This window comes from Neophocaena asiaeorientalis, unplaced genomic scaffold (genome assembly GCF_003031525.2).
Source record: "Neophocaena asiaeorientalis asiaeorientalis breed wild unplaced genomic scaffold, Neophocaena_asiaeorientalis_V1.1 scaffold473, whole genome shotgun sequence".
In the NCBI taxonomy this organism is placed as follows: Eukaryota; Metazoa; Chordata; class Mammalia; order Artiodactyla; family Phocoenidae; genus Neophocaena; species Neophocaena asiaeorientalis.
In genome coordinates this window covers 1,078,103-1,094,095 of record NW_020174935.1, presented here as the reverse complement: position 1 = coordinate 1,094,095, position 15,993 = coordinate 1,078,103, and the positions used below count along the sequence as shown (strand labels likewise).

Below are 15,993 nucleotides of genomic sequence, written 5' to 3'. Positions count from 1 at the left end.
GGGGTGTCCTGTTGGGTGGACGAGGTTCTGGGGTTATCCCGTTGGGCAACTCTTGAGGGAGAGGATGCTCTGGGGGTGTTCCGCTGTGTGGAAGAGGTCTTGGGGGTGTCCTGTTGGGTGGACGAGGTTCTGGGGTTATCCCGTTGGGCAACTCTTGAGGGAGAGGATGCTCTGGGGGTGTTCCGCTGTGTGGAAGAGGTCTTGGGGGTGTCCTGTTGGGTGGACGAGGTTCTGGGGTTGTCCCGTTGGGCGACTCTTGAGGGAGAGGATGCTCTGGGGGTGTTCTGTTGCGTGGAAGAGGCCCTAGGGGTGTCCTGTTGGGTGGACGAGGTTCTGGGGTTATCCCGTTGGGCAACTCTTGAGGGAGAGGATGCTCTGGGGGTGTTCCGCTGTGTGGAAGAGGTCCTGGGGGTGTCCTGCTGGGTGGATGAGGTTCTAGGGTTGTCCCGTTGGGCAATTCGGGGGGGAGAGGAGGCTCGGGAGGTATCGAGTTGTGTGGAAGCAGAGCGATGGAGAGAGGAAGCCTGGGGGGTGGCACTTCGAGGACCACTCTGTGGTGTCGCGGGAGAGACCGGGGTCAGCGCCGACCGGTGCCGCTCCAAGAAGTACCCACTTTCTCCCCGGAGCTTCGCCCAGTGTTGTCCGGCGCTTCGGTTCCCACCACCAGAGCCTAGAGAGAGAAGAGGTAGGTTCAAGGTAAAGGCAGAGGTCTAGGCAGCTCCCACAGCCTACCTTCCTTTGTCCCCTGGGACAGATGATTGGGGCAGACCCCACACTGTCTCCTTAGAGGACCCACTTTCCCTATCACACAACTCCACGCCTCTGAGCAACAGATTGGAGGAGGGCTTAGATGCCACTCTCAAGCTGAGGTCAGGAATTTGAAATTGAAAACCAGGATGACTCGGTCAAAGTGGGGTGGGCTCTAGAGCCGAAGGTCACATAGTCTGGGGGTTCACGAACAAGTTAGAAAAGAGGCAAACTAGTAAAGAGCAGTTTTGAAAATAGTCTGTGAGGGACTTCCCTGGCCGTCCAGTGGTTAAGACTTCGCCTTCCAATGCAGGGGGTGCGGGTTCAATCCCTGGTCGAGGAGCTAAGACCCCACATGACTTGCGGTCAAAAAACCAGAACATAAAACAGAAGCAATCTTATAACAAATTTAATAAAGACTTTAAAAATAGTCCACATTGGGCTTCCCTGGTGGCGCGGTGGTTGGGAGTCCGCCTGCCGATGCAGGGGACACGGGTTCGTGCCCTGGTCCGGGAAGATCCCACATGCCGTGGAGCGGCTGGGCCTGTGAGCCATGGCCGCTGAGCCTGCGCTCCGCAACGGGAGAGGCCACAACAATGAGAGGCCAACGTACCGCAAAAAAAAAAAAAAAAAAAAAAAAATAGTTCACATCAAAAAACCTTTAAAGAAAAGAAAAAGAAAGAAAGAAGCATAAAATAGCCTGTGTGACCCCAGAGAGGGAGAGCTAGATCGAATAGCAGCTACCAACAAATTTTCATTTCTGTTCTACTTCCTGCAACTGGGTTCCGAGAAATTCCCCCCTCTCTTCCAGTGAGACTTGTGTGATCGCTCTAAAAAGTTCCTTTTGTGAACCAGCAGCATTGGCCTCACCCGGGGGTTTGCTGAGAAATGCAGAATCTCAGGTGCACCCGGGGTGCACTGCATCAGAATCACATGTTAATAAGATTCCCAGGTGATCTGCATGCACGTTACAGTTTAAGAAGCCCTGATCTAAGGGATTCATGTAACTTCGCTAATCAGTGACCCCCTCACAACTCCCATCCCCGTGAAGGGGCCGCCATGATCATGGTGTCACCCTACACCCCCCTCAGTCCCTTGGTCACCAAGCACGTGGTGGCCACCAGCTGTGTGCATGTCCCTGGGCTGGTACTTCAGGAGAGAAGTAACGGGTATTGTGGCCATGTCTTGAAGGAGCCACGACTGCATTCATTAAAGTCCGCACTTAAGAGTCCCTCTTCTCTGGGGAGTTGCCTGATGGCCTAGTGGTTGGGATTCTGCACTTTTACTGCCTTGGCCCAGGGCTCAGTCCCTGGTGGGGGAACTGAGATCCCACAAGCCACGCAACGCGGCCAAAAAAAAAAAAAAAGAAACCCTCTTCTCACACTTTGAAACCTCTGCCTCCTCCAAACTCTCTGAGCTGGCGTCACTGAAGTCTTGAGTTTCCAGCACCCATCGAGGAACTGGAACCACGCACAGAGCGCTGTTGGGAATTCCCTGGCGGTCCAGGGGTTGGGACTCGGCGCTTTCACCGCCGAGACTGGGATCTAGGATCCCGCAAGCCAGCGATTCGGCCAAAAAAAAAATTTGCCTTGTGGTTGCGTGATGGTCTGATGCCCCATGATGTTCCAAATCTGCACGCTCCTCTCATTCACCTCTTCCCACCTCCCCGCTCTCAGCTACCCTCCTTTCTCACCTGGATGGTTGCAATAGCCCCCCAACAATGTGCACTCTGGGCCCAAGGTCATCACACCCATCCAGGGAGATCCTTTCCAAAAGCAAATCTAGCTAGATCACCCCTGCTTACAAGGAGAGACGAAAAGCTGTCACAGATGGGAGAAAACTGAAAGACACGGTAACTAAACACAATGTGGGATCCTGGATTGGATCCTGCAACATAAAAGGGACATTTGTGGAAAAACGGTGAATCCAAACTACTGACTGTAGTTTAGTCAGTAGTATTGTTACCAGTGTTAATTTCTTAATTTTGATAATAGGGCTATGGTTATGTAAGATGTCAACACTGGGAAAACCCGGGTAAGCGGTATAATGGAAACTCTCTGTACTATCCTTGCAACTCTTCTAAAAGATTTTTTAAAATGCAGGGCTTCCCTGGTGGCGCAGTGGTTGGGAGTCCGCCTGCCGATGCAGGGGATGCGGGTTCGTGTCCCGGTCCGGGAAGATCCCACGTCCGCGGAGCGGCTGGGCCCGTGAGCCATGGCCGCTGAGCCTGCGCGTCCGGAGCCTGTGCTCCGCGTCGGGAGAGGCCACAGCAGTGAGAGGCCCGTGTACCGCAAAAAAAAAAAAAGGCAAAAACTTCAGGGGCTCCCATCTGCACTTGGAATAAAATCCAGGCATTTCCCATGTCTGGCAAGGCTCTGCCTGCCCCCACCGGCCTCCCAGTGCCCTGTGGGTAGGGGCCTCGCCTTCTTGTTTACTACTGTGTCTACTGGGCTTAGGAAAGTGTCTAGCACACCATAAGTGAGCAATAATATCGTGCCACCACCTTCCAGCTCTGAGTTGCACCTCGTCCTGGAGTCTTCCCACCCTTTGAGCATGTGCACTGGCTGAGATGGCGTTTACCACCACTCCCAGTGGCTCACAGCTGGGTCAGCACCCCCAGCCCCGGTTTCTTCCCTTTTCCACCCATCACAAGCATCCCTTGGTGCCTGGCCCACCCAGGATCTGACTTCATTCCTGCAGCCCCCTTAGTGAGCACACAGGGCAGGCTATGCAGATGTTCTAGGGCATCTGTGTTTTGTCCCTCAGCTAGCCGGGCTCGGCACAGCCTGCCCCATGGAGTGTGTCTGCAAACTGAGAGGTGCCCCGAGAGGGATGTCAAGGCATTCCCAGCATCTTGGACTTGGCTAATTCCCCCCAGGCCGTGGCCTCCTGCTGCATTTGGGAACCTGCCGCCAGGCAGACAGTGGTGACTGCCTTTGATCAAGCAGGTCACATAGTGAGGGTCCCCCCACCCCACGGCCCCTGTGTTTAAGAGCAAGAAAGCAGGGATTTAGTACAAAACCCCATCAGCTCTCAGGCCATTCGCACTGGGGAGGTGCTTCTTCCCATACACACTCTCCCCAGGGCCTGATGGGGCAGGGCAGTGGAGACTGGGGTGCTGACAAGATCTGATGAATGTTTTTAAAGGATGGCTCAGCTGCTGGGGGCAGAATGGACTAAAGGGGCCTGGCAGAAACAGGAGATCTGAAGGCGCTGTGGCAATAACCCCTGGTTTGGTCGGGGAGCAGTGGTAAAGATGGCAAAAAGGAGACATATTTGGGGTGTGTTTTGGAGGTGCTGACCAGAGTTGCTGCTGATTGGATGTAAAAGGTGAGGAAAGAGGAATCGGGATAACACGAGATTTGGGACCTGAGCCTCCGGATGGGTGGTGACATAGAACAGATTGGAGGAGGAACAGGTTGGGAGGGAGGGTCAGGTTACTGGTGGCCCCCAACACCGGCCTCCTCTGCACCCCCTTCTCCTACACTCCACATGCTCCTATCACCCCGTCTTTCTTCTCTCCGCGAACCTGCCACCTCTGCCCACTCCTTAAGGCTCTGCAATGGCTCTTCCTTCTGTTTCTGAACTTAGATCTCAGCTACAATGTCGCCTCCCCAGAGAGGCCCTCCCTGTCCACGCAACATTTGCTCTCACAGCCTCCTGTCTAACTGTCCAAAAATCAGTTCCCACTCTCTTGGACTTGGAAAAGATGCCATGTCCTCCCCCGTGCAACACATGGGGGCACCTGGCCAGTTTGCCCCATGCTGGGATGCTGAGCGGCCACTTGGTTAAGGTGGTGTCTGCCAGATCTTCCCATCCTAAGGGTGCCTTTTCCCTCTGTAATCGATATGTAATCCGAGGGGCGATACTCTGAGACCGTGTGAATATACTGTTCCCTGACAACCCTTCACCCAGGAATTCAGCATCAGTCGGTGATTCATGCCTAAACCAGTTATCACTACAGTGGCTGCAACAGTCTCTTAAACTGCCTCGCCCTGCTTCAGTTCATCCTTCACACCTTGCCCTAGTGAAATTCTTAAGGCACAGGACCAATTACATCGCTCCCATTCGCAAAAACCTCCTGTGGCTCCCTGCTACTTACAAAAGAGAGTCCAGACTCCTTGGCTAGACTCTTGAGGCCCCGCATGGTCTGGCCCAGCTATATACCACCGTCTCTGCTAAAGCTGTGCATACCAGGATACTCCCTTTTCACACCTCCATGCCTTTACCCAGCTGTTTCCTCAGCTACGGTGCCACGTCCAAAAGGTGTTCCTCTGAGTCCTTCCTTGGCTGGAATGAAGCTCTTTCTCCCTGGACCCCGGACCTACCCCGACCCCCACCCCCAGCCCTTCTCACAACCCCGCACAGCTGTTTCTGCCCTTCCTCTGTCCTGAGCTGCTGTTTGTCATCTCCCATCTGTTTGCTTTACTAGATGATGAGCTTTTCGGGGCAGGGACCATGTCTGGCTCTTCCTGAATGCCCAAGGTATCTGGCATCAGGTCTTACACATGGTGAGTGCTCATGTGTTTGATGACTGAATGCTACAGGAGCCGTAGGAAGCCAAGACTGCCTTCTGGGGTTAGGACATGGATGCCCCGCCCCATATCTCTAAATCCTGATGATGCTGAAGACACAGACCAGGAGGCAACACAGTGCAGTAGTGATGGAGGGCCCAAACTTTGGGGGTCCAGCATCCTGGGTTCACATACCAGCGAGACGCTGACCAGTGTCATGGGCATCTGTGGGCTTGGCCTGACCAGCAGCCTTCTGCCTTTCTCTGGAAACAACACCTCCTTGATTTCCTTTGGGCCATCTCCTCTCTTCCACTCTCAGACCATGAAGTTTGAACAGGGGATTGATCCCATCCCTGATCTCCAGGTTGGGCACATGACCCATGCTGTGTCCAGGGAGAACCCTTCCTGGGACTTCAGCTATATCTATCGGGAAGATTGTGCCTGCTTACTGTGGGAGTTGAAAATTAGGTAGGATACAGCCTGATACCGCTGCTACTCATCCTGCCACCATCAGGGGAGGATCTGAGAATGAAGAGAGAAGAGCAGACACCAGATTTCTGATGCCATTTGCACACCTGGGTCCAGCCATGCCCGAAGGCATTCCTCTAGACTTTTACTCAGCCAGTTTCCATCACTTGCAACCTGAAGATCCTGACCCACCAGTTGCAAGATGATGTATTTAAAGCAGATTGCATGGCACATTGCCTGCTCCATAATTATATGGGGACCGTTACTGTTATTAAGACTCAAGCTGTCAAAGTAAGATGTACCCAGGGGCCCACGCGGCCAGAGAAATGGTTATCTGGTTCCCAGGCCCCTGGCCATCACCACACCTGTGGTCACAGGGACCAACCTGGCCTGGCAGAAGGTACTCACCCTCCTTTCTCTGGCCTGCAGTGTCTCCTCCTACAGGGGACCGGGTGAGGAGAGGAGGAGCCCTTCGGGCACTGTCAGCCCTTGGCCCCTCCTGTGGCTTCCGTGGGATCATCACGGTGAACTTGTCCCCACTGGGGGCCTCCTCTTGCCTCTCAACAGTGTCCCAGTCCTGCCAGGGAAGGGGAGGAGAAAGCCTGTTTGGAGAGCAAGGAGAGAGAGCCCAGGGCCTACACTCCCAGCATGAGATGGATAGATGGAAGGAAAGGGAATTGACATTGCAAGAGCACCTGCTGTATGCTCAGGACTGTGCTGGGCTCTTGTAAGGTGTGAACTCAGTGAAGGTTCAATCAACCCTGTGCAGTAGGTATATCCCTTGGTGCTAAGAACTTGCCCAAAGTCACACAGCTGGGAAACGGTTTATATGGGAGGGGACTTGAATCCAGGGTAGTCAGACTCTGTGTGGTAGGAGGGCCTTCAAATGGCGGTCCCTGCCCCAGAGGTACCCCCAGGATCCAGAGAGAAGTAGGTAAGTTCAAAGTCTAGCCCCAGGGGCTTTCCTGGTGGCGCGGTGGTTAAGAATCCTCCTGCCAATGCAAGGGACACGGGTTCGAGCCCGGGTCCGGGAAGATCCCACATGCCGCGGAGCAACTAAGCCCGTGCACCACAACTACTGAGCCCGCATGCCACAACTACTGAAGCTACCACGCGCCTAGAGCCCGTGCTCCGCAACAAGAGAAGCCACAGCAATAAGAAGCCCACACACCACATTGAAGAGTAGCCCCCGTTCAACAAAACTAGAGAAAGCCCGCGCGCAGCAACAGACCCAATGCAGCCAAAAATAAATAAATTTATAATAACAAAAAAACTCCTAAAGTCTAGCCCCACCACTTCCCAGATGTGTGGCCTCAAGTAAGTCACTTCCCTTCTTTGAGCCTCAGATTTATTGCCCCAAAACAGGGACATAAAACTCTCCACCTCAGAGTGGGGTGGTGAGCCTTCCTGAGACAATGCCTGCAGGGCTGGATCGTTTTATTCTGAATCTTATCACTTTCCCCTGGGGTCTCCTGGATAGCCTGCCTCTTCTGTCCCGGGACAACACTTTGAGGGTCGCGTGTCCCAAGAAGTTCCCCTGAGTCTCCTCTTCTCCTGGCTAAATAGCCCCCCGCCCTTGCCAGGCCCTACAGCCTGCTCCCTTTCCTCTGACCCTCGGATATCTATGCCAGGGCTGGCCATGGGGCTTAGCAGTGGGTGACCAGGGCAGGGCCTAGGTCCAGTCCCACTCCTGATCTGGATACCACACCCAACATCCTGGCCCTCCGTGAACTGAGAGTTTTTGGCAGCTGGAGCCCGTTGATGATGCACGAGCTCCCTGTCAACTGAAACACCTGCCTCCATCTTTTCAGAGCCAGACCCTCAGCCCCCTGGGCTGGCCCTGCAGAGCCCCCGGTCCCTCCCAGGTGCAGGGTCTGGGGCAGCCCAACATGCTGGCTAAGGCTCCAGAGGACCTCGGCTCCGTTCCCTGTTGTGAGAGGCTCAGCCCCGTCTGGGGGTTTGCGTGGGACCCCAGGGCTGGCCCAGGGGCAGACACCTGCTCTTGCCCTGGCCTCCCGCCCCCCTCTCACCACGGAAGACGAGTCGCTGGTATCATCAGGGGCTTCGCAGTCAGGGCTGGAGCTGGTGCCAGAGTCAGGGCTCTCGTTGAAGTTGCCGCAGAGGGAGGAGGCCAGGCCCTCCAGGTAGGGTGCTGCCTCGGGTTCCTGGCTCCTGGGGGTGGCTGTGAGGCCCTCTGCAGGGAGCCCTGTTGATGGGCCCCTGGGAGAGGAGACAGACCCATGACTTTTTCCCTCAAAGTGATGGGAATTAAGGAGTAACACCCCACCACCACCCAGGTGCACACACACCTCACTTTTGAGTGGAGGAGGGAGCTAACACCGAGGGCTGCCTGTGTTCTGCCCTTCACGTGGGCTGCCTCGTTTAGCTCCAACAGCCTCCCTTCGAAGTGAGTGTAAAGATTCCCATTTTACAGATGAAGAAACTGAGGCTCAGAGAGGTCAAGGGACTGGCCAAGGTCACAGAGCTAGGAAAAGGCAGAGATGCACTGTGAACCAGGGCTGTGGCCTCAACCCCCACCATGTTACTGGAGCAGGAGAGAGGACCCCAAGCTCTGTAAGACTAAGACAGAATCACGCTGGGCTAATAGGGGGCTTTGAGAGGGAGCAGGGCTCCAGGGGCAGTGACAGGGCCACCGGTCTGGATGCCGAGGGAGGGAGCTGTAGAGAAAGCCCTGCTTTAAAGAAGCCAGTAGGTTAGAGCTGGCAGTATCCCCAAAAAGTGACCCACAATGGACACCAAGGGGGGAAAGTGGTGGGGAGGTGTGATGAACTGGGAGATTGGGATTGACGTATATACACTAATATGTATAAAATGGATAACTAATAAGAACCTGCTGTATAAAAAATAAATAAAATTCTAAAATTAAAAAAAAAAAAGAGTGACCCACAAATTGGCCTATGAGACAGAAATGAGTGATGACCCTTAAAAGAGGTCTGTGGTCAAATAAGTTTGAGACATATTACACTCTTCTCCTACCTTCCCCACCCAAAAGCACAGTGCCTGCTAGCAAACTAAAAGCTCTGACAAGTCCTGCAAAAACAATATTCCAATTTGTTTATACCAGACTTTCTGAAACATATTTGATGGCAGAGCTGTTTTTTTGTTTTTTGTAAAATAATGCCTACCTATGAGGAACACATGTTCGCAAAACAATGCTGGTTTGATTCAATCCCTCTTCTTTTTTAAACAGGGAAACTGAGGTATAAAAAGAGGGAATAACTTGCCCAAGGTCCCACAGCCCATCAGGAAAGGAGCTGAAGCTGGAACCCAGGTCTCTAGATCCTCAGCCATGTCCTCCCAAGGCACCATGGCCCCAAAGAGGGACTTCGGTCCAACTCAGGCCCTGGGGTGGAGGGAATTCCAGAGCCTAGGGGCAGTGCATGGTCAGGTAGGTGGGTGATAAAAAGCGCCCCTGGGTGCTGAGACTGTTTAATCTTTTAAAGCAGTGCAAAGGGAACCAGGAAATGTGAGTGGGCTGTGGGCCATGCCCACTGCAGGGTGGGTGCACGCTGCCCCATCCCCTGAGTTAGGGCCCATGGAACATGCCCACTGCTGCCTGTACCCAGGCCGAGTGGACTGACCATGTGACCCACGACAGCAGCCATCACAGACGGAGGCTGCCATCAAGAAGGGGTGTGGGGTGGGATGGGTGTGGGCATCCAACCCCGGGAACCCCTCCTCAGGCCCCAGGGCTCTACCTACCTTTCAGGCCCTGGCCCAAGGCCCGAACCCACCACAGACTGGCAGTTGGAGGTCGAGGCACCGAGCGGGTCCTCAGGGGCGGCTGGGCGGCGCGGCAGGTCGCAGTAGGGCGCCTCAGCACTTGGAGGGCTCCCGGGCTCCTGAGACAGTCGGAGAGGAGGCAGCTCGTCGCCCACGTGGGGGCTCCCCTCCCCCTGTGCAGCCCCTCCCCCCACCAGGCGGTGTGGAAGAGTCTCCAGACAGCTCCTCCTGGGATCTCCACTTCTCAGGGAGAGCTGTCCATCAGCCTGGAAGTGCTCCTTGGGACCCAAGCTGGGGGCTGGCAGAGGTACAGGTTATGTGCATGCGCACATGTCTACAGGTATGTGTTCGTATAAATTCCTGCGTGTGTGCAAGTATGCGCATGTGCACGCATGTGTATGCATGTCTGGTGGGTACACTGATGTGTGTGTTTGCGTAAGTGCATGTACGTTTATTTATACGTGTTTATAAACACGCATTAGCATACCCACCTGACTTGTGTACACAAGCAAGCACGTGTGTGTCGGCACACAGGTATGAGTCTGTGCCTGAGGATGTGAAGTGCACTAAAGGATCCAAAAGGGTCTTCTGTTGCCAGAACTCAAGGATGAGGAGGGAGAGGGAGGATTAAGCTAGTCCGGAGGATGAAGGAAAATGTTTGAGGCAGGAAGAGGTAGTCTGAGGGAGGAGGAGCTGGGAAGGGAGACCTTGGAGAAAAGGAGAGATGTGCGCTCCTAAAGGAGGGCCAGGGGGCTCCAGGGCTGAGAGGTCAAGGCTCCAGGGGTTGGGGTCAGGGCCCCCAAGCTGGCTGAGGGTTTCTCTCTCCCTCCTGCCCTGAGCAGGGCCACACCTGCAAAGGCTGGTGCTGGGCTCACCCGGGGGAACGGCTGCTCGCCTCCGGGAAGGCCCCCCCATTCCTCCCCACCTCCCAGGGTGGCAGGGCCCTCCCCCCGGTGAGGGGGACAGCGGCCACGGCACCCTGCACCCCGCCTCCTCTCGGATTACCTGGGCGGCGGGCTCCGGCAGTGGCGGCTGGCGGCTGTCAGCACCCTCGTACCCGGGGGGCTCCAACTCAGGCCCCCACGCTGCTGCCCTCCCAGGCCCCGACTCTGGGCCGAGGTGGCGGCAGCCGAGGCAGTGGAAACCTTAGAGGGGCCGGCTGCGGGAGCAGGGGCCCCTCATTACTGTTTCATAAGCCGGGGCCCAGCCAAGAACAATGCAGGACATGAAACCGCAGGAACCCGATCCTCGAGGCTCACCTGAGAGCGGGGCCGGGCGGGGGCCTGGGCCCGGGCTCCCTGGGGACCTTGGAGCCCAAAACCGGGGCGGAGGCCACAGCCTGGCCGCAGCCCTGGGGTGGGCACAGAGTCTCCGGGTTCCAAGAAGGCCGCCACTCTGGGACCTGGGCAGTGCCAAGGAGTGGGGCTGGGGTGTCTGCCGCACCATCCAAGCCAGAGAAGGAAGGCCCTTCTGGATTCAGTTTCGCCCCCTGCCCGGGAGCCAGATTCTGATCAGCGCTCCATAGCGGGAGGTGTCAGATCTGCAGCCCGGCCTGGCGCCTTGGCTACCCTGGGGACCTTGCCGCGTGAATAAGGAGGGAGCGGCACTCTGGGCATCATCGAGGGGTCCCAGCCCAGCTGGGCCCGGCAGGAGCCCCAGCCTGTCGTGGTACCTCCTCCCTGCCTTCACCTCCAGCCCCCGTCACTACCCACCATCCACACGAGTAGGCCCAGCAACTAATCCCCAGCTCTGATTTCCTGTCTGGCGGGTCAGCACGGGCTCTGGCCTCAGACAGTCATCAGGCCCAATCCTGGCGCCTCCACTTCCCAGCTGGGTGACCTCAGCCCAGTGACTTCCCTCTCTGAGCCTGGTTTCCTCATCTACAAAACGGAGGTGATTAATGGACCCATGCCCTAGGGGTGTTATGAGAATTAAATGAGTTAATATGAGTAAAAGGGCTTAGAACACCACCAGGTCTGTACATCTTAAATATGATAAATAATGTAAAAACATTCAATAGAATTTTATTAGCGTTAAGTCAATAAAATGTTAAAGACACTTAAGGATAGATGCATTGAAAAGGAATGTGTGGGGCCTGGCATACAGCAAGACCCTCCCCGCTCCAACCAGAACCTGGCCATGACCTGGTCTAGGCTGTGTGATTTCCAGGGATAAGGTCTCCTCACACCTCCCAGCCTGGGAGACTCAGCTGAGAGCAGAGCAGAGATGCATCCAGAGCCCAGGATCATGGGGAGCTGGAGCAAGCTTCTGGGAAAGGTTTGCTCTGTGACCTGGGGCCCTTTCTGCATTTTCTTTCTTTCTTTCTTTCTTTCTCAAATAAATTTATTTATTTATTTATTTTTGGCTGCATTGGGTCTTCGTTGCTGCGTGCGGGCTTTCTCTAGTTTCGGTGAGCAGGGGCTATTCTTCAACGCGGTGCGCAGGCTTCTCATTGCGGTGGCTTCTCTTGTGGAGCACGGGCTCTAGGCGCGCAGGCTTCAGTAGTTGTGGCACATGGGCTCAGTAGTTGTGGCTCACGGGCTTAGTTGCTCCACGGCATGTGGGATCTTCCCGGACCAGGGCTCGAACCCATGTCCCCTGCATTGGCAGGCAGATTCTTAACCACTGCGCCACCAGGGAAGTCCCTGCATTTTCTAACATAGGTGACGATGTCAGAACTGGCTCTAGCCCCAGGTGATACCTTTATCAGGCCCCTCAGGGATGAGTGTGTGCTGGAGTGTAATTAAGGATCTGGCTGGGGGATGCTTTTTTAACACACAGATTTTGGGACTCTACGCGTTTGAAACTGTTCATCCATGAGCAGGACCGTCATCAGCGCCAGATCCTGATGACCTGAAAGCCTCTATCTCCCGCAGAGGTCTGGCTCCTGAGCACCTCATATTAAGTAAACTCCTCTCATCTCCAGTGTGTCCCCCAGGCACCTCCCACACACCACCCCAAACAACGCCAAACGGGCCTCCCATTCCAAGAACTCTGCCTCAGAAAATAACACAGCAGTCAGCCATGTTCCAGCCTCTCCACGTTACTCATTTACCAAATCCTTTAGATTCTCCTATTCAGTTAGTTCTGAAATGTGTCCATTTGTCTCCATCTCAAAACCTCCAGCATCAGGGACTTCCCTGGTACTCCAGTGGTTAAGACTCCATGCTCCCAATGCAGGGGGCCTGGGTTCAATCCCTGGCTGGGGAACTAAAATCCCACATACCGCAGCTAAGCCCTCGCGCCACAACTAGAGAAGCCCGCGTGCCGCAATGAAGACCCAGTGCAGCCAAAATAAAATTAGTTAATTAAAAAAAAAGTCTCTGTCACCTCTGATATGAGTAATTGCACTTTTTCCTCATTGGTCACCTTGTTCACGCTCACTCCCTGCTGTCCATTCTCTGTCCTGCAGTCAGAGTGACTTTTGAAAATGCAAATCTGATCACATCACTCCCCTGTTTAAAATCTTTAGTGGCTCCCCATGCCTCTCAGGAAAAAGTCCAAGGTTCTCAGCATGTCCACAAGTCCCCACAGGCTGGTGAGACCCAGCCCCCACCCCATTCTCCATCCTTGGCTTCTCTCCACCCTCCAGTGTGTCTCCTCCTTTCTGCCTCAGGGGCTTTGCACTTATTGTTCCCTTCCACTCCTCTTACCCCAGCTTCACTGGTGATGCCCTCATAGCCCTTACCAAGCAGTTAAAGTATCATTTCCTTCGAGAAACATTCCCCGAATGCCCTATCATTTACCCTCATGCCACTTGCAGTTCCTTTACAACATTTATCACAACCATGATTAAAAAATTATTTGCATGATTACTTTCTTAGTCTCCATTTCTCTTGCTAGACTACAAGCCCATGAACCAGGAACTGTGTCTGTTCTATTTGTCACTGTTTCCCCAATATCTAGCATAATGCCTGGCACATTTTAAGCACCGATTCAATATATGTGAACACATGAGCTGGCCCAGGGTCTCAACTGGGAAGTGGTGGGACTGAGACTAGAACTCAGACCTGTCTGAATCCAAGCTTCTCCTCCTGTTCCAGGCTTGCCATCTCCCCACCCATCGGGAGAAGGTCATTTGCATGGGAGATGGACTCAAAGGGATTTCAGGCAACTGTTCCCTGAACTTGGGGGTGAGGGTAGGGGAGCTGTTTTTGGAGGTATCAGGACAGGTAGAAAAGAATCTCCCAGGTTGACTTTTCTGGTCGGGAAGGAGGAAGAAAGGAAACGAATGTGTATCGAATTAGGCACATGTGACTTGGGCTAAGCAGGGCCAGATGCCCTGGGTGAGAAGACTTGTTGCCCCACTTTACCCATTAGGAGAGTGAAACCAGAGCAGTCAATGACCCAAGGTCACACAGCGGGTAAATGGCAAACCTAGGACTGGAACTCTGGTCTGCTTGGCTCCAAAGCTGAACAGCAACTACCTTATAATGGCCACCTCTTAGAGGCTAATGCCTGCATGGAGATGGCGGCCAGGCTCAAGGGGAGCCTCAAGTCTCACTGAGAATGACACAGAGCCATGAGGGGGTCAAGGCTGCAGCGCCCTTGGAGATTCACAGTCCCGTGCTTCTCATAGCTCTGGGTTTACTTGGACCAGGGCTTAGCCTGAAACCTCATCCATCACAAAGTGAGAAAATGCCTCCCCTTTTACTCCTTCAGTACCTTCAAGGAGAAAGTCTCCAGTGGATGTGTGTATCTTTAATGGCTAACACCTACCAATCTCCCTTTTTAACAGAGAGACAGCAGGGCTCAGGCTCAGAACCTTTAGCTGACAACACTTTCTAGTTAGAATTTAGTGACATTTCTGGGTTGGTTTTTTTTCCCTCTTTTATTCTTTCCTTTGAACCTTCTATATAAAGGATATGATTCTAGTTTTCTATTTGTGGTGGTGATGTAAAGTTTTGTTTTCATATAAGTGAAAAAATGCGTATTGATTTAATGGACAGTACGGTAAGTAATAGCTTATATGAGGCTTGGCAAAAAAATCATAAGAGCAGGAGGAGAATAACTGGCATTTGGGAAGCATTAACATGGTCCCACCACCTCATTGTACAGACTGGGAAAACTGAGGCTCTGACCACAAGGAAGGTCAGTGTCTGAGTTCAGCTGCAAGTTAGTGGCCCAGCCAGGCACCCCCATCACAGACTCCCCTGTCCCAAACCACCACTCAGGAAAGCCTGCCTACCTGATGCCTTGCTCTGTGGGCCTCCTCAGGGTGGAAGCAGTTTTGACAGCATCTCTGGGCAAGCACATTAGCTTCAAAGTGGTCACAGGGGGCATTCCCAGCTAACCCCTCCATATCAGTTGAATCAGGCCAGGGCAGCTCCTGCAATCCGATGGTGGGGCCTGGGAAGAATTAGGGGTCGGGGGGAGGCAAAGACCAGCTGACTGGCTGGCAGCCCACCCGGACTCCAGCCCCAGCTTGCCCCCAGACCGCCAAGGACCAAGGAAATGAGGTTATCCATCAATTCTTTCACCTGTTCACTTATTCACTCAACAAACACTCATTAAGCACCTCCTAAGCACCAGGCACTCTGCCAAACATTTGACATGTGATTTCTAGTCATTACTGCAGTGTTGCTCAAAGTGTATTTTGAGGACCCTGCATTAGACTCAGCTGAGCTGCTCATAAAATGCATATCCCCAGTTCCTTCCCTGATCCACCCAGCCAGAATCTCTGGAGGCGAGGCACTTATACAAAGCATTTACACAATGCATTTTATACATGTCTCCTAGGCGATTCCAATGCACCCCAAAGTTTGAGTACCCTTGCCTTACAGTTATCCTGCACTGTAGATAAAATTAATGATAATTTCAGATGAGGCAACTAAGTCTCACAGAGATTCCATAACTTGTTCAAAGGCCCAGTGGCTGAACTGGATTCAAACCCAGTCTTTGTACCTCCCCATCCTCTCAGAGGTGGGCGTGAGGGACACTGGATCACACTGCCAACTCACACAGGTCCCTTGGGAAACCCTGAGAGTGAGGCAAGTGGCCAGCCAGGTATTTTCAGAACTGAGAACAAAATCATGGATGAAAGTGAACAACATAAGGTCACTCTGCAAGTCTGGAAGAGCTCAGCCAAAGAGAACCCCTGGTGTTGTGCTGAGCACAGGGCTCTTCCTCTGGGCGCCACTGAGGGCTCCAACCCCATGCCCTGGCGGGGCGGGGGAGCCCCGTCAGAAGAGTGACTTGAAGATGCTCTCCTCACCCCAGCAAGCGGGGTGGGGTGAGAGGAATCCATATCCCCAAACACACATGCACCTTACTGTGACCCCAGGTCGTCTGCTCATACCTGTCGAGTTTCCTCCAAAGCGTCGCAGGGGATCTGGCCTTAGTTGCCAATCTTGGCGGAGAGCTGGGGAATTTCACATCCTCCCCTGGGGCAACCAGGGAGAAGATTCCTGGCTCCTTCACCACCAAACCTGAGGAAGTGGCAGGGCACGGTGGAGGTTGGGGGCACCACTGGCACTTCAGTGGCCCCAGGGTCTCCAATTCTCCCCGAGCTGTTATCGCC

At 54.0% G+C, this 15,993-nt stretch overlaps 1 protein-coding gene across 1 annotated transcript in view; it reads right to left on the bottom strand.

The window, feature by feature from the left end:
* LOC112410791 (TRIO and F-actin-binding protein-like) overlaps positions 1-15,993 on the bottom strand; it is a 29,736-nt gene that overhangs the window by 5,641 nt on the left and 8,102 nt on the right. The window contains exons 4-9 of the mRNA XM_024761549.1: positions 15,772-15,901; positions 14,662-14,822; positions 9,453-9,592; positions 7,760-7,949; positions 6,138-6,306; positions 10-670 (exon numbers count right to left, since the gene is read on the bottom strand). Coding sequence (XP_024617317.1) covers positions 10-670; positions 6,138-6,306; positions 7,760-7,949; positions 9,453-9,592; positions 14,662-14,775 — 1,274 coding nt within the window. The 5' untranslated portion in view covers positions 14,776-14,822; positions 15,772-15,901. The remainder of the gene's footprint in view (positions 1-9; positions 671-6,137; positions 6,307-7,759; positions 7,950-9,452; positions 9,593-14,661; positions 14,823-15,771; positions 15,902-15,993) is intronic.